Here is an 18,310-nt window from a genome sequence, read left to right as displayed (position 1 = left end):
AGAAGCACCAACAGAGGCTACAAACACCTCATCCCTGGAAGAGGAAGGAGACGTATGGATGGACTATGCCTGAACTTGACAGACTGGCTCATGACAAAGGACTCTGGCAAGCTGTTGTTGGTGGCCTGGGCCCCAGAAGGGATGATGGGCTTAAGGAGAAGAAGATTGCTGTTCTAACTGGTACAAGATGAGGGAACAATGTTCATTTGGTCTGTTTGTTAGTCTTGGACGTGTAGTCATGGACAAAGTCTCCAGCTAAGGACTAACCAACATCGTGGTTTGGGATTTTAACACAGCCCCCTTGGAGGGACAGTACAGTGTCGTGCAGGTAGGTGTTAATGTGTGCAGGTCAGTAAAGAATGCAGTGCAATGGTTGGAGCAACATGGAGATGGTATTCCTAACAAGGAGATGTAGTTCCTCCAGAGACACAGCGCAGGGTGAAGGAACAGGAAATGCTCTACCGTTTCAACAAATTCCAGCTGACTCCTCGTGAAATCTTCTTTGTCATCAGCGTTATCCGTGCATATGATAAAATATCCCAGTCTCAATCACTGAGGAACACGACAAACCAAATCTACAAGGAGATGTCCTAACGTTTGATCCAAGACGAAGGTTTTTTGAGGTTGTGAAAGAAGGGGCACAGGCGTGGGGGTGGAGGGAGGAGGTAGAATGGGGAAGATAGAGGGAGGGGAGGTGGGGGATGGAGAGAAAGGGGAAGAGGGTGTTGGAGATAGAAGATGGGAACTAGTTGATTGGGGGATAGTGAAGGAGAAGCAAGGAAAGAGCTAGAAAAGAAGGGGAGTTGTGGTGGGGTGTGAACAGAGGCAAGGAGGAGAGAGGTGGAGAGAAGTGGGAGGAGGAAGTTAAACCGAAGAGGAAGAGGCAAGTGATAGGTAGGGGTGGGAGAAGGTTGGTGTTGGGAGAGTATCTGGAAAGGGGTGGAGTTGGGTTATTGGTAACAGGTTGAGATGGGATTTGGGTATTGGAAGAGGTGTAGAGGTGGAAGAGGGTGTTGGAGGGGGTTATTTGTAAGGGGTTGAGATCAGAGATGGGTTTTGGGAGAGGAGTAGAGGTGTGAGGGGGTAGAGGCGGGAGGGGAATAGCAGCAAGGAAGTGTTGGATTAGGGAAACAAATATTAGGAGAGGGAGAGGTAGAGGTGGGGTTTAGAGATGGAAGAGGGGTGGAGTTGGTAGGGGATATTGGGAGAGAGGTAGAGATGGAAGATCGGTGGAGAAGTGGGAGGGGGTATTGAGAGAGCAGGAGGGTAGACGAGGGATATATGAGTGGGGTTGAAGGATGGTTGATGGGGTAGAGAGGAAATTGAAGTCTGACAGCTGATGACACGTCCACCATTGGGTGATGTGCTGGGCTGTCACTAACGATTGCTCTACTGTCCAGTCTCAGTGTTAGTAATTCCGCCCAAGCTACTGCAGTGATACGTTCCTGCAAGGTGAAAGGCATTCCAGGTCTGGGGAAATCTACACAAAATACAGTGTCCACTTCAGACAGGAGGACGTACTCTCCCTTTGGTCCTCGGTGTGCCCTCATTGTACTGCCGAGTCCTCGGGGCTCCACCTTAATCTAGGGCATTCGCCCTCACTCCCTCCTGTAGTGAGCCCTGGACGTTATGAGGAGGAGTTGCCCTCCTCTGATCTCCTGCCACTCGCCAGACCTTTATTCCTCCACCTGCCCCCTCTGTTTCTATGCATCTTTTTGTCTGCAAAGCAAAAGAGAGATAATTCTGTGATTATTTTCTTTCTTTGCTGATAATCTCAAGTCAAACATAGAGTCATGGAGCATTACAGCACAGAACCAGGCCCTTTGGCCCATCTAACCCATACCAAACCTATATTCTACCTAGACCCGTTAACTAGCACCTGGACCTTAGCCCTCCATACCCCTCCCACGTACTTATCCGAATGTCTCTTAAATGTTGAAATTGAACCCCTTATCCATCACTACCGCTGGCAGCTCGTTCCATCCTCTGAGTGGAAGAAATTGCCCCTCAAATTCTCCTTCAATAGTTTACCTTTCACCTTTAATCGATGACCCAACCTCAGTGGAATTCAGAATCAGGTTTAATATCACTGGCATACGTCAGGAAATTTGTTGAATTTGCAGCAGCAGTACAATACAATACATAATAACAGAAAAAACTAAATTACAGTAAGTATATATCAGTTAAATTAAATAAGTAGTGCAAAAACAGAAATAAAGAAGCGGTGAGGTAGTATTCAGAAATCAAATGGCAGAGGGGAAGAGGCTGTTCTTGAATCAGTGAGTGTGTGCCTCCACGCTCCTGTACCTCCTTCCTGATGGTAGCAATGAGAACAGGGCATGTCCTGGGTTATGGGAGCCCTTAACGATGGACGCTGCCTTTTTGAGGCATCATTCCTCCAGGATATCCTGGATACTATGGAGGTGGAGCTGACTAAATTTACAACTCTCTGCAGCTTACTTCGAGAGCGTGTGTTGTCCTGCATTTCCAGCATCTGCAGAATCTCTTGTGTTTAATCCTGCTTGCATTTATCCTATCTATACTCCTCATAGTTTTTTACACTTCTATCGAATCTCTCCTCATTCTCCTGATCTCCAGGGATAAAGTCCTAATCTCTTCAATCAGTTACCAAAAGCTCACTAGCCTCTGGCAGTCATATTAAATTAGCTAGGATCACCAACCAGGATGAGCTGCAAAATGTTATACACAGGTGTGTGTCTTCATTCTCTGCGACGATTACAGTTTCACACACTTCAACACCATGAGCTCCACTTTAAATATGCCAATGTGGTGACACCATGAAGCCCGACCCATTCATTAAAGAGAGGGACAGTTACAAGATATGACTGGATATACTCCTGCAGACCAGAGCCATGAACACCTTGTTTTCCCTCCTGTGCAATATCTACCTACCGGTATTTATTTATTGTAACTTATAGCATTTTGTTACATCTTGCAGTGTAGTGCTGCCACTAAACACCAAATTTCACACCTCATGCTCAGTGGCCACTTAGCAGGTATCTCCTGTACCTAAGAAAGTGGTCACTGAGAATATATTCCTGGTCTTCTGCTGCTGTAGCCCATCCACTCCATGATTTGATGTGTTGTGCATTTAGAGATGTTCTTCTTCACACAACTATTGTAACGTGTGGTTATTTGAGTTACTGTCGCCTTCCTGTCAGCTTGAACCAGTCTGGCCATTCTCCTCTGACCCTCTCTCATTAACAGGGTACTTTTACCCACAGAACTGCCTCTCACCGGATGCTTTCTGTTTCTCACACCACTCCCTGTAAACTCTAGAGCAGGGGTTCCCAATCTTTTTTTATGCCATGAACCCCCACCATTAACTGAGGGGTCCGTGGGTCCCAGGCTGGAAACCTGTGCTCTAGAAACTGCTGTGCATGAAAATTCCAGGAGCTTAGCAGTTTCTGAGAGTGCAAATCACTCAATCTAGCACTAACAATCATTCCACGTTCAAAGTCACTTCGAATCACATTTCTTCCCCATTCTGATGTTTGGTCTGAACAGCAACTGAACCTCGTGACCATGTCTGCATGCTTTTGTGCATTGAGTTGCTGCCACATGATTGGCTGATTAGATATTTGCATTAATGAGCAGGTGTACAGGTGTACCTAATGAAGAGGTTACTGAGCGTATGTCAGAGATAACAAACTTGATACCGAGTCTCCTTGTGATATGGATGGTTTAGGTGAGATAGAATATAATATGGGAAAAAGTGAAGGGAAGTACTTTGGAAGGAAATTTTTCCTTTATTTGGAGTGAAAGTGTTAAGACGATCATAGAAAAATAACTGGGAGTCTCAAATGAAACGCAAGGGGCCGTGATTATGCGAGAAGATAGTTGGCTTTCATTGCAAGGGTTATGGAGTATACAAGGAGAAAAGTTTTGATTCATTTTTGCAAGTCACTGGTAGGTCCATACCTGAAGTATACTGCGTGCAAGTCCCGGTCTCCATATTTGAAATGGGTATGATTGGGCATCACGGTGGTGAAGTGGTTGGCTTAACACTGTACGGCACCAGCGAGCGAGACTTAATTCTCTCTGTGTCTGTGTGGGTTTCCTCCCACATACCAATGACACACGGGTTGGAGTTAATGAGTTGGGAGCATGCTAAATTGACACATGGTGATACACATCCTCAGACTGTGCTGATTGATGATAATTCATGTCCATGTGACAAATAAAGCTAATCTCTTTTTAAAATTTGAGGCCATTTAGAGAGGGATTACTAGATCGATTCTGGGATGAAGCAGATGATGTTTGGGCTCATATTGATTGATGTACGAGAGATGAACTTGCTGAAACGTGTCAGATTTTGAGGGGGATTGATAGGATGGATGTGGAGGAGATGTCTCCTCGAGATGATGGGGAAAGGGTGCTAGAACTTGGGGGACACGTTGTCTGCTCTTTCTGACAAAGATATGAAAGAGTTTCTTCAGAAGGAGGAATGTGGATCTTTGAAGTTCCCTACCTCTAGTCCATAACAGAACCATTCATTTTATGAAGTCACCAAGTACATTGAAGGTGGTTAGATGATTGGGGAGGATATCATTGAAACCTATGAAATATTGAATAGACCTAGATAAAGTGGATATGGAGAGGAAGTTTGCTGTAGTGGTGGAATCTAGGACCAGAGGACACAGCCTCAGAACAGGACATTGATTTATTGATTTAGAACAGAGATGAGGAGGAATTTCTTCAGCCAGAGGGAGGTGAATCTGTGGAATACATTGCCACAGACGTTTGTGGAGGCCAAGTCATTGGGTATATTTAAAGCGGAAGTCAATAGGTTCTGGATTAGTAAGGGCGTCAAAGGTTATGGGAGAAGGCAGGAGAACGAAGTTGAGAGAGATAATAAATCAGCCATGATGGAATGGCAGAGCAGACTTGATGGGCTGAATGGTCTAATTTTCCTCCAATGTAGTATGGTGATTGATAAACCTGAAGCCTGAAGGTATAAGGAGAGAAGGGAACTTTGCATTGGAGCAAAATGTGGAACAGCCATGGTGGAGCAGATTAGAGGGACTGAGAGGCCTTTACCTAATGCTGTTTCCTATGTGCTTGGGCCTTAGTTGGCATGGGATGCGATGGACCAAAGGGCATGTTTCCATGTTGTATAATTCTATGCTTCCACGATTCTTAGTTGGGTAGAATCCAGTGAAACATGAATTGGAAATAGAGCTTGACAGCCACAACAAGTAACAATTGATTTCCAGGCAATTATCAGGTCAGGTAACATCTGTGGAGGGCAATAAACAGCTGATGTTTCAGGCCGAGGCCCTTCAATAGGACTGGAAAGGAAGGGAAAAAAAAGCCAGAGTGAGAAATTGGTGGGGGGAGGGGGAGGAGGACAAGCTGGCAGGTGGCAGGTGAGACCAGGTGAGGGGGAAGATGTGTGGGTGGGCGGGGAAGGAGGAGATGAAATAAGAAACTGAGACGTGATAGGTAGAAGTGGTAAAGGGCTGAAGAAGGAGGAATCTAATGGGAGAGGAGAGTGGACCATGGGAGAAAAGGAAGGAGGAGGAGAACTAGACAACCACAGGGAGGTGATGGCCGGATGAGGAGATGAGTAGGGGTGGGGCATTTGTAAAACCTCTGGTATTCCAGGCAAACTCGTTTCAGACCAGAGTTTTTTTTATATCTATTCCCTAAGAAAAGTCATCTACTGAATTTGGTAAACAAACAAGTAAATGATTCTAAAAATGATCCCAGTCTGACTGCAGTTTAATACTAACCTGCAATAATTCTGAAATGTTTGTTCCAAAACTCTGAGTTTATTACAATTAAAACATTCAGGACATTTTTGCCACAAAACCAACTGCCTATTAAAAGTAGCCAAGATCTCCCCTGCCTTGGCAGTAATTATATACTACTTCAATCTTACTATTAAATGAATACATTTTAAAAATCTGGTGCAGAAGAAACTATTTTGAAATTCAGTCTTTGGGAGAAAGTCCTTAAGTTGACCTGACATTCAAACATCCCTGTCCAGTTTTCTCTGTCTGTCTTTGTTTGTAGTTTTCCATCGACTCTATTGTGTCTCTTTGTATCTACTGTGAATGCCTGCAAGAACCTGAATTTCAGGGTTCCGTATGGTGACATACACGCACTTTGATATTAAATTTACTTTGAATGTTGAACTAAATCAAGGCCGGTAATACCACAAAGGACCCCACCCACCCTGCTCACGGACTGTCTGTCCCAATCCCATCAGGGAGGAGGCTACGTAGGATACACACCAGGACCACCAGACTCAAAAACAGTTACTTTCCCCAAGCAGTAAGGCTGATCAACACCTCCACCCACTAACCCACCCCTCCACACCCCCAACCACAACTACTTTATCATTTCCTGTCAGGGTTACCTTGTGTACAGACACTCCTGCGCCCAACGTCACTTTATGGACACACAATCAATCTGTGTATATAAGCTATCTTATGTATTTATATTTATTGTGTACTTTTTATTATTGTCTTCTTTATCTTGTGTTTTTATATGCTTCATCAAATCCGGAGTAATAATTATTTCATTCTTCTTTACATTTATGTACCGGAAAATCTTGAACTTTGAATCTTAAATCACTTTGAAATCACCAGTGAAGATGTGATGCGGGGAAGTAGACAGCCAGTTTGTATTCAAACTTCACACTGATAAGACCAGGTCATCCATTTGCAGCTGTTTTCCCAGGGAGAACCCTCCCGTGGGGTGGCATTTTGGCGTGGTGGTTAGCATAACTCTACAATGCCATCACTGATTGATTGGGGTTCAATTTCCTGCACTGTGTCCACAAGGAGTTTATGGGTTTCCTCCCGGTACTCTGGATTCCCCCCTCATTCTACAGACATGCGTTAGGGTCATTGAATTGTGGGCATGCTATGTCAGTGCCAAACGCATGGTGATACCTGCGGTTGCTCCAGCACAGCTTTGGACTGTGTTGGTCACTTATACAAACGATGCATTTTACTGTGTGCTTCAATGCTTTGATGTAATGTGGCAGATAAGGCAAACCCTTTATCTTAGATAGTATCCAAGATGTGGAGAGAACTCCACCTGCTCTTTTCTGAAATAATCCCACACAGTACATCTATACACAGGGACACAAGGTTCCCTGTGTATCTGTGTGTTGTGATCTTGGGGAGGACAGGAGAGTCACATTGTGTGTCTGCAACTCCAAAGTCTGCCACAGGATTGAGTCATAGAGTCATAGGAAAGTACAGCACAGAAACAGACCCTTTGGCCCATCTAGTCCATGCTGAATCGTTTAAACTGCCTTGTCCCATTGACCTGCTCCGGGACCACAGCGCTCCATACCCCTACCATCCGCGTATCTATCCAACCTTCTCTTAAACATTGAAATCAAGCTCCCATGCAGCAGTATTACCCAATGTGTGTGTAGATTGAGTCTTCTCTCTAGTAAACGTCAAAGTCCCTCCCTCTGCTGATTCTTAAAGTGCGTGGAGGGAAGTATAAGGGGCCCGAAACGTCGACTACGCATTTTTGTCTGGTCTGCTGAATTCCTCCAGCATTTTGTGTTTGGTGGTAGAGGCAGTTATCATAAGACCATAAGATATAGGGGCAGAATTAAGCCATTTGGCCCATCGAGTCTGCACTGCCATTTTATCATGGCTGATCCATTTCCCTCTCAGCCCCAATCTCCTGCCTTCTCCCATATCCCTTCACGCCCTGACTAGTCAAGAATCTATCAACCGCTACCTTAAATATACCTAATGTCTTGGCTTCCACAGCTGCCTGTAGCAATGAATTCCACAGATTCACCATTCTTTAGCTTTCCTCATCTCCTCATCTGTAAAAGGATGCCCCAGTATTCTGAGGCTGTGTCCTCTGGACTTAGGCTCTCCCACCATAGGAAACATCCTCTCCACATCCACTCCACTGAGGCCTTTCAACATTCGATAGGTTTCAATGAGGTCATCCCTCAGTCTTCTGAATTCCAGTGAGTACAGGCCCAGGGTTATCAAACACTCTTCATATAACAAACTATTTAATCCTGGAATCATTTTCGTGAACCTCCTTTGAACCCTCCCTAGTCTCAGCACATCTTTTCTAAGTTAAGGGCCCAAAACTGCTCACATTGCACCAAGAGAGGCCTCGCCAGGGCTTTATAAAGTTTCAACATTACATCCTTGCTTTTATAGTCTAGTCCTCTCGAAATGAATGCTAACATCGCATTTGCCTTCCTCAGCACCGATTCAGCCTGCAAGTGAACCGTTAGGGAATCCTGCGCAAGGACTCCCACGTCTCAGGTTTTATATTTTCCCTCCATTTAGAAAATAGTCAACCTTTTTGTTTCTTCTACAAAAGTGCATGACCATAGACTTCCAGACACTGTATTCCATCTGCCATTTCTTTGCCCATTCTCCTAATCTGTCTGTCCTTCTGTACCCTCCCTACTTCCTCAAAATTACCTGCCCCTCCACCTATCTTCGTGTCATCTGCAAACTAATTAGGGACATATATTCATGAAATGCATTAGAGACATTTAAGAGACTCTTAGATAGGCGCAGGGATGAAATAAAAATGGAGGGCCGTGTCAGAGGGAAGGGTTAGATTGACCTTAGGTTAAAGAGTTAGCACAGGGTCATGGGCCGAAGGGCCTGTACTGTTCTCTGTTCTATGTAAGGCCACCATTGTACCTGTCCTCTTCACCTCGTTATCTATTCATGTTGTCACAGTCAAGGATACTCGTCCTCATTGGTAAGGACGGGCGTGGATTTGGGCAGTGCTGTCTGTGTAGCTGGTGTGAGTAATTGCCATGGGAGGTGGTCAAGGCAGATACATTATGGACATTTAAGAAACTCTCAGATAAGCACATGGTTGGGTGATTTGTGTGGGAAGGAAGGGTTGAATTGATCTTAGAGCAGGTTAAAGTGTTGTCACCTGTTGAAGGGCCCGTAACATTCTATATTCTATCGCAACAAAGTTGGAGGGTGGCGATCAATGTGCCTTGCTCCCAGATGTAAATAGAGAGTCATAGACCAATACAACATGGAAAAGCAAGCTTCTGCCCACCGTATTCACACATCAGGCTTCCAAATGCACAAATCCCATAATAATCCCATCTTTCTGCCTCGTACCTGTGGATGTAGAGAGGATGCTTCCTATAGTGGGGTGAGTCCAGGACCAGAGGGCACAGCCTCAGAATAGAGAGATGTCCATTTAAAACAGAGCTCAGGAGGAATTTCTTTAGCCAGAGGGTGGTGAATCTGTGGAATTCATTGTCACAGATGGCTGTGGAGGCCAAGTCAGTGGGTATATTTAAAGCTGAGGATGATAGGTTCCCGATTAGTAAGGGTGGCAAAGGTTATGGGGAGAAGGAAAATAAATCAGCCGTGACGGAACTGTGTAGCAGTCTCAATGGGCCGGACGGCCTAAATCTGCTCCAATATCTTATAGTCTTATAGTCCATGTTCTATGTTCTATCACAGTGACAGTGGAGGGCGGTGGTCAGTAGGAATGTGCCTTTGTCCTGGAGGTAAAGACTGAGATACGTAGACCTATACAGCACAGAAAAGGAAGCTTCCCTTGGTTCTTCTACCAACCACCCACTCAACTGGGGCAAGCTACAATTAAGCAATTGGGATGTCTCTGGAATGTGGGAGGGAATCAAACCACATGCAGGAAACCTGCACAGTCAGAACGGAGTGTGAAAACTCCACACAGGGAATATCCATGACCAAGATCGAGCCAGTTTCTGGAGCTGTTGGACACTAGCACTAACCGGAGTACCACCTGTATGGATCCTCGATTCTTAGTAACTGTTCACTCGATACGTGCTATTTCATACAACATGGGTGATCATGGTCTTTCCATGACCATAACCGTTCTTGGTCAAATTTTTCTTCAGAAGTGGTTTGCCATTGTCTTCTTCTGGGCAGTGTCTTTACAAGATGGGTGACCCCAGCCTTTAGCAATACTCTTCAGAGTCTGCCTGCCCGGCATCAGAGCTTGCATAACCAGGACTTGTGACATGCACCCCGTGCTCCCAAGGCTTCACATGAGCCTGATCGAGGGGGTTGGTGGGTGTTCTAAGCAGCTGCTACACCTTGCCCAAGGGAAGAAGATGCATTTCCGCCCCACCATCCTATCTTAACTTTCCTGTTATTTATTAGACCATAGTGCACAACAGTCCAAGCTTTGCGAGAAGGAATCACTACCCTATTTAAGCATCTTACCTCCAGGGCAGTGTCTGTTCTTTATCCTGCATTTCCTTGTCATCTTCAGGGCAACGCAGGGCTCAGAGAGATTCTCTGAGGCAGACAGCTCTTGCCGGGTTCTGGTCTCAGACCCCCACTTGTAGCCACAAGTCCGCTGGTTCCTCATACAAGGACTCCACGCGCTCCATGATCCAACCTCGCATCCATCTGTGGTAAAACCAGAGAAACACCAAAATAATCACCAGGTTTCATTGCATGAGCGCAAGAGGCTGCAGAGAGCTGTAGACTCAGCCGGCTGCATCACAGGCCTAGAAAGAGTGAATGTGGAGAGGATGTTTCCTATAGTGGGGGAGTCTAGGAGCAGAGGACACAGATAGGGTGGATGTGGAGAGGATGTTTCCTGCAGTGGGGGAGTCTAGGACCAGAGGACACAGATAGAGTGGATGTGGAGAGGATGTTTCCTATAGTGGGGGAGTCTAGGACCAGAGGACACAGATAGGGTGGATGTGGAGAGGATGTTTCCTATAGTGGGGGAGTCTAGGACCAGCTGGCACAGTCTCAGAATAGATGGATGTCCCTTTAGAACAGAGATGAGGAGGAATTTCTTAGGCAAGAGGGTGGTGAATCTCTGGAATTCATTGCCACAAATGGCTGTGGAGGCCAGGTCATTGGGTATATTTAAAGCGGAGGTTGATAGTTTCTTGATTAATAAAGGCATCAAAAGTTACAGGGAGAAGGCAGGAGCTGAGATTGAGAGGGGTAATAAGTCAGCCATGATGGAATGGCAGGATAGACTCAATACCGGCGATTTGTCCTGAAATTTGTTATTTTTTGGCAGTAGTACTTTACAATACATACAAAAAAGATGGAGAGAGATAGAGAGAGAGAAATAGAGATGGAGATAGAGAGATTAAATTACATAAGTAATGAGAAAAGAGAGCAAAAATAGTGAGTCAGTGTTCATGGGTTGGTTCATTGGGCATTCAAAAAAATTTGATTGCAGAGGGGAAGAAGCTGTTCCTGAAATATTAAACTTAAGTCCTCAGGCTTCTGATAATGATAGCAATGAGAAGATGGGGGTCCTTAATAATGTAATTGTCCTCAATGAGAGCACATCTGTGGGTTGGAGCTTTCAGACTGTAATGGAAGAGACAGACCAGACAGCATTAAGATGACGGGAAGTGAATGACGTACCCACACAATCCATTGGTTGGTCCTGTGGAGCTGAACCCTCGGGACAGGCGATGTAACATTTGCCCTTCAACAGGTAGTGGTCGGGACTACACTTGATGCAGAACTCACGGCTGAAGCACACTTCACAGTTCCTGGCCCTGCATCCTAGCGGGATGAGAAAATGTAGAAGAATGCTTTCACTTTGCAATTGGAATTGGTTGATTACTGTTGAGTGTACTAAGAGACCATGAAAAGTTCTGCATGCCATACAGACAGATTATTCTATACACAACTACATCTAGGTCGTAAAAACACCATAAGACCATCAGACATAGGAGCAGAATTAGGTCTTCTGGCCCATCAAGTCTGCTCCACCATTTCATCATGGCTGATTTATTATCCCCCTCAACCACATCCTCCTACTTTCTCCCTGTAACCTTTGGCACCCTGACTAATCAAGAACTTATCAACCTCCACTTTAAATGGCCTCTACAGCCATCCATGACAATGGATTCCACAGAAAGTTGATTCAGTTTGGGAAGGACTTCCAAGCCAAGGTCCATTGTGTGTCAAGGGCTGCCAATGTCTTCTCTGACATTTGGTCTCAGTGATGTGAGTGGAGACAAATATTAGAAGGAAATACAACAGAACTAATTCTCGACCACACGTGGCCCTCTCACCCTCTTGGTTCGTTAGTTAACTCTGTTAACAGCCACGTGACTCAGCGGTGAGAAGGCCGCCTTTCATGAACAATATACCTTGGGTTGGTATGATTTGGGGTTCAACCAAACAGGAAAGTTGGGATGTTCCAATTAAGGAACATAACTTATAGTGAATGCTGTGTGAATACTGCTCACACACAATTACCAGTAGTCTAGAAATGGCAGATGATACACCAGTATAAAATTACAGAGAAAGTATATTTATCAGATTTTCAACTGTAACAAACAGTTACAGAAAAAGAAAACCATAAGGGCCCATTACAGTTAATCTAGTCCAATTTGCACATAAACATTGGAGCTCATTCTGGAGTAGTTGGGGCGTATCTCTTTACTCATGCATTGGACCCATGGTTTGTGTGAAAGTGCATGGCGTATTCAAAACTCCCCTTGAAGACCATCTCTTGGAGCCATTCATCTGCACAAGGCACTTCTTGCAATGGGTACTCTCCTTCCAATGGCATCCTACAGCATCTCCCTTCTGCCATGCTCCACAGCTGCCACCAAAAAGACCCCAAACCAGACTACTGTCCTTCAGAAAGCTCTTCCCTGCCCATACAAACACGCTGGATGAACTCAGCAGGTCGGGCAGCGTCCGTGGAAACGAGCAGTCAATGTTTTGGGCCGAGACCCTTCGTCAGGAAAGAAGGGGCCCTATAAAGAAGGTGAGGGGAGGGTGGGAAGGAGAAGGCTGGTAGGTGCCAGGTGAAAAACCAGTAAGGGGAAAGTGGGGGAGGGGAAGCAGGGAGAGGACAGGCAGGAAAAGTGAAGAAGGAATGTAAGGGGAAAGCACTGTGGGTAGTAGAAGGAGGCGGAACCATGAGGAAGGTATCCTCTCCCTGCTTCCCCTCCCCCACTTTCCCCTTATTGGTCTTTCACCAGGCACCTACCAGCCTTCTCCTTCCCACCCTCCCCCCACCTTCTTTATAGGGCCCCTGCCCCCTCCCTCTTCAGTCCTCTTCAGTTTTGGGGCTCGGCCCAAAACGTCGACTGCTAGTTTCCACGGACGCTGCCCGACCTGCTGAGTTCCTCCAGCGTGTTTGTACGTGTTGATTTGACCACAGCATCTGCAGTGTACTTTGTGTTTACTCTTCCCTGCAGCTCTGTCTCACATCACACACTCCAGACTGGCTGACGCACACTCCAAAGTTGTACTACGTGGTTCCTCATCTTTAGCTGGAGCCAAAACGCTCTTTCCAGCCGGTCACACTGCTAAAATAGAATACCTCACAGCATAGCAGTAGAAATCTCAGCAAGGGCATTTCACATGTTTAGATCGTCTCTACCTCCTCCCATAGATGCTGTCTGGCCTGCTGAGTTCTGCCAGCACTTCGTGTTTTTATTTAGATCACTATTGTTTATTGTCATTCTTCATTGAGGTACACAGTAGCAGGGAAACCCAATAACAGAATGCAGAATAAAGTGTAAGATCTGCAGAGAGACTTAGTGCAGATAGACAACAAGGTGCAAGGTGATAACGAAGTATTGTGAGGTCAGAAGTCTATCTAATTGCACTACAGAGAAAGACAAGTTTTAGTTGTAATATGTACATACAGTGAATTGCGTTGTTGCAGAGCTGGAGGGACAGCCCACAGTGTCACCATGCACACAACGTGCTAACCCTAACCCGAGAGAAAACCGGAGTAACCAGAGAGAACCCACGTAGTCACGGCGAGAGTAAACACCAACAGAGTTCACTTGATCAAATACACTTCATCAAAGTGTCCGCATGGTAGTGTAGTGATCAGTGTAACACTATTAAAGCACCAGCAACCAGGGTTCAATTCCCACCACATCTTCTTTCTACAAGCCATTAGACCTTTAAATTCACATGTCTGTATATTGCAACAGGGTCATAACACAAATATTTTTACTCACTTATGTTGTGGAATGGATGTAAGATTTCAAATAAATTCAGAATTCCTAAGAAAGAGTTTGTGAAGCCCATTGCCAATCTGAGTGGCTGGATCAGTGTAACCAGCCATTACTGGACAAACCATCCAACCTTCCCAAGGTCCTCACCATCTCCAGCCTCATCTACCTTCCCTCCTCTAGTCAGCAGCTGAGATTCTGGGCTTGACTCTGAGTCACTCGTCCTGACCATTCCTGTGGCTTTTCACTCTTACTCTCCTTGCACTGGGGAAAGGAACGAGTTCAGTTCTGCTGAAGGGTCTCAGCCCGAAACATCTCCAGTTTATTCATTTCTATAGATGCTGCCTGGCCTGCTGAGCTCCTCCAGCATTTTGAGTGCATTGCCAAACAGTTCAAATAATTTCTTCAGTAAAAACTTGGACTTAATTGGTTGCAGTTTGGATGGAAACCAACTTTTAAACAATGAAACCTCTTAGCAAATCCATGTCCTTACAATCCCTCTGACCACAAACCGAAGCCAGTCACTCTAAGTCATGATGGTCATCACACATTTTAATCCCTGTGGACTTGGGTTGACTCTTGCATGGTTACAGAGCAGTAGGGACAAACCATAGGAAGGATAAAATCTATCTTATTCAGAAAACCATGATCTGAAGCAATTTCCGTTCTTCCCTTTTGTAAGTTGGCCACCGGGTGGGCACCTACTGAAATCACTGTCTTCTCTTCTGATTCCAAATTGAGTCGGGCGCAGACGCTGGAGGCTGGGTCAGGTCAAAGTCACAAGCTCTGGTCTCAAAGGAAAACAGACAAATGCTGGAAGAGCTTGGTAAGTCAGGCAAGCGAATAAACACTCATTGTTTTGAGTCCTGATCAGGGTTCTTGGACCAAAACGTCAACTGTTTATTCCTCTCCATAGACGCTGTCTGACCTGCTGAGTTTCTTCAGCATTTTGTGTGCGTTGTGTATAGAGAGAGAAAGAAATTGCAAGAGCAAGCAAGAGAGATTGAGAGAGAGAGAGAGAGAAAGCGAGACAGAGAGAGAGAGAGAGAGAGTGAGAGAGAGAGAGCGAGAGAGTGAGAGAGTGAGAGAGTGAGAGAGAGAGTCACAGAGTGAGAGAGAGCGAGAAAGAGCGAGAGAGAGAGTGACAGAGTGAGAGAGAGCGAGAGAGAGTGAGAGAGATTGAGAGAGATAGAGAGAGAGAGAGAGAGCAAGAGAGAGAGAGCGAGAGAGAGTGAGAGAGAGAAAGTAAGAGAGAGAGCGAGAGACAGTGAGAGAGAGAGCGAGAGAGACAGAGAGCGAGAGAGAGAGAGCAAGAGAGAGAGTGTGAGAGAGAGCAAGAGAGAGAAAGAGGGAGAGCGAGAGAGCGAGAGAGAGCGAGAGAGCGAGAGAGAGTGAGAGAGAGAGCAAGAGAGAGAGAAAGCGAGAGAGAGTGAGAGAGAGAGCAAGAGAGAGAACGAGAGAGAGTGAGAGAGAGAGAGAGCGAGAGAGTGAGAGAGAGAGCAAGAGAGAGAGTGAGAGAGACAGAGAGTGAGAGAGAGAGAGAGCAAGAGACAGAGAGTGAGAGAGAGAGAGCAAGAGACAGAGAGTGTGAGAGAGAGCGAGAGACAGAAAGAGAGGGAGAGCGAGAGAGAGAGGGAGTGAGAGAGAGAGAGAGAGAGAGAGAGAGAGCATGAGAGAGACTATGTCCATGCACCAGTAGGGGTGATGACGGGTTTAAGAAGAAAACTATCCAAAACTATTTGACACCAAGACACACACAAGGTGCTAAGGAGTGTTGCAGTTGTGACTAAGCACATGTGAAATGCAATTTGTAAATTTGCAGATGACAGTACTGTTATTGATAACATCTCATTTGCAATGAAGAGATGTGCACAGGAGATCAAAGAACCAAATTTTCTGATTCAGAAACAGCTTCTTCTCCTCCTCCATCAGATTTCTGAACGGTCCGTGAACCCATGAACACTACCTCACTGTCTTTTGCACTACATATTTAATTCATTTCCTCTTCTTTGCACTATTTTTAAATTTTGTAACGTATAGTATTTTACATCTTTGCACTGTACCGCTGCTGCAAAACTACGTTCGTATCTCAGTCAATATGATTCTGCTCCAGATTCCAGATGGAGAAAGAGGATGGGAGTTTGGGGAGGGAATTTCAGTCAAACAGATCAGAGATTAGCTTTATTTATAAATTACAGTGAAATATGTTGTTTTGAGTCACATCAAATAAGTGGTGATTGTGCTGGGGCCAAACTCCGGTCCAGCCCACAGCTCACTGACCCTAACCCGTACTGTGTGTGTTTGGACTGTGGGAGGAAACCCACACGGCCACAGGGAGGATGCACAGACTCCTCACAGACAGCGGCAACCTTACAGCTGGTGCTGTAAAGCACTGTGCTAACCGCTGGACGACAGTGCCACTTTCAGAGCTGAAGACCTGGCGGTCTGCGGTGGCGATCACAGGAGGTCGTGACCGGAGAAGGACTGAGATCTGTGAGGAGCTTTCAAAGACGGAAAGGCAGCTCCCTGATGGCAGGAACACCAATCTCTCTAACTTCCGATATTTTCTCCTCCCTCCCCTTCTCTCTTTTTCCATTCCTCATTCTGGGGCCCCTCTTACCCCTTCTCTTGCCCTCACCTGCCCATAACCTCACAATGGTGTGGACATGGTGGAGGATTACAAATACCTGGGGATACGAATGGACAATAAGCTGGACTGGTCAAAGAACACTGAGGGTGTCTACAAGAAGGGTCAGAGCTGTCCCTAATTCCTGAGGAGACTGAGGTCCTTTAACATCTGCTGGACGATGCTGAGGATGTTCTACGAGTCTGTGGTGGCCAGTGCTATCATGTTTGCTGTTGTGTGCTGGGGCTGCAGGCTGAGGGTAGCAGACACCAACAGAATCAACAAACTCATTCGTAAGGCCAGTGATGTTGTGGGGGTGGAACTGGACTCTCTGACGGTGGTGTCTGAAAAGAGGATGCTGTCCAAGTTGCATGCCATCTTGGACAATGTCTCCCATCCACTCCATAATGTACTGGTTAGGCACAGGAGTACGTTCAGCCAGAGACTCATTCCACCGAGATGTAACACTGAGCGTCATAGGAAGTGATTCCTACCTGTGGCCATCAAACTTTACAACTCCTCCCTCGGAGTGTCAGACACCCCGAGCCAATAGGATGGTTCTGGACTTATTTCCACTTGGCATAATTTACTTATGATTATTATTTAATTAATTATGGGTTTATATTGCTATATTTCTACACTATTCTTGGTTGGTGCGACTGTAACAAAACCCAATTTCCCTCGGGATCAATAAAGTATGTCTGTCTGTCTTTCCTCCTTCTCATTCTACGATGTTCCACTCTCCTCTCGCATCAGATTCCTTCTTGTTCGGCCCTTTACCATGTCCACCTATCACCTCCCAGCTTCTCACTTCATCCCCCCCTCTCCTACATCCACCCACCTTACTCCACACCTGGTCTCACCTACCACCTGCCGGTAGGTACTCCTTCTCCTAGTCTGGCTTCTGCTTCTTTCCTTTCCGGCTCTGATAAAGGGTCCCAGCCCAAAATATTGACTGTTTATTCCTCTCCATAGATGCCGCCTGACCTGCTGAGCTCCTCCAGCGGTTTGTGTGTGTGTGTGTGTTACACTGTGAATTTTAAACTCAAAGAGCAGCCAGATGGAAATCCAAGGAATTTTGGTTTCCCACAGGCTGCCGGCGGAGCAGCCATTCAAGGTGCACCCACTTACTCAGGCAGCGGTTCACTTCTTTACCCCGCAGGCTGTAGTATCCCACGGGGCAGACGTGCACGCACTCCCCTCGCTGCCTGATCCCCTCCCTTAGGATCAGGAGGAAGAGGCGGTGTTGGCAGCTCAGGCAACCGTTGTCCGTGGAGCATTCGCGGCACTTCTTGCACTTCTGGAGAGACCCTGCGGAGAGAGGAGGCGGAGGAAGAGTTAGGACGGGAGGTTCTGAACTATGTCAGATAGATTGCGAGAACATGGCTGGTACGCATGCAGCCACTGCTCGTTCGGTGAATTGACTGGGCCTCCTACGCAAGGACGGCTCTCTTTTGGTGCGGCCTTTCGAGTGTGTGTGTTTTCATCTTGGCTTTAAAGGGCCCAGAAATCAAAATAGAGAAAAAAGTGAAGCACAGAGTGGGTTATGAATGCTTGTAAGAATAGAATTATCATTTGTTATTTGATAAACTGTCCCTCCCTGCACTTTGCTATTCCTGCTTTTGTCCCGATGAAGGGTCTCAGCCGAAAAGGCCAACTGTTTGTTCTTTTCCACAGACACTGCCTGACCTGCTGAGTTCTTCCAGCATCTTACGTGTGTTCCT

The 18,310-nt window shown here is 46.0% G+C and overlaps 1 protein-coding gene across 1 annotated transcript in view; it reads right to left on the bottom strand.

Moving 5' to 3' along the window:
* Positions 1-769: 769 nt before the first annotated feature.
* LOC140736268 (R-spondin-2-like) overlaps positions 770-18,310 on the bottom strand; it is a 32,337-nt gene continuing 14,796 nt past the window's right edge. Inside the window, exons 2-5 of the mRNA XM_073062213.1 lie at positions 17,718-17,897; positions 11,391-11,534; positions 10,215-10,403; positions 770-1,719 (exon numbers count right to left, since the gene is read on the bottom strand). Of these exons, the coding sequence (XP_072918314.1) occupies positions 1,628-1,719; positions 10,215-10,403; positions 11,391-11,534; positions 17,718-17,897 (605 nt within the window). The 3' untranslated portion in view covers positions 770-1,627. The remainder of the gene's footprint in view (positions 1,720-10,214; positions 10,404-11,390; positions 11,535-17,717; positions 17,898-18,310) is intronic.

This window comes from Hemitrygon akajei, chromosome 11 (assembly GCF_048418815.1).
Source record: "Hemitrygon akajei chromosome 11, sHemAka1.3, whole genome shotgun sequence".
NCBI lineage: Eukaryota > Metazoa > Chordata > Chondrichthyes > Myliobatiformes > Dasyatidae > Hemitrygon > Hemitrygon akajei.
Note: the sequence above shows the minus strand (reverse complement) of the source record. Positions and strands in the feature narration are given on the sequence as shown.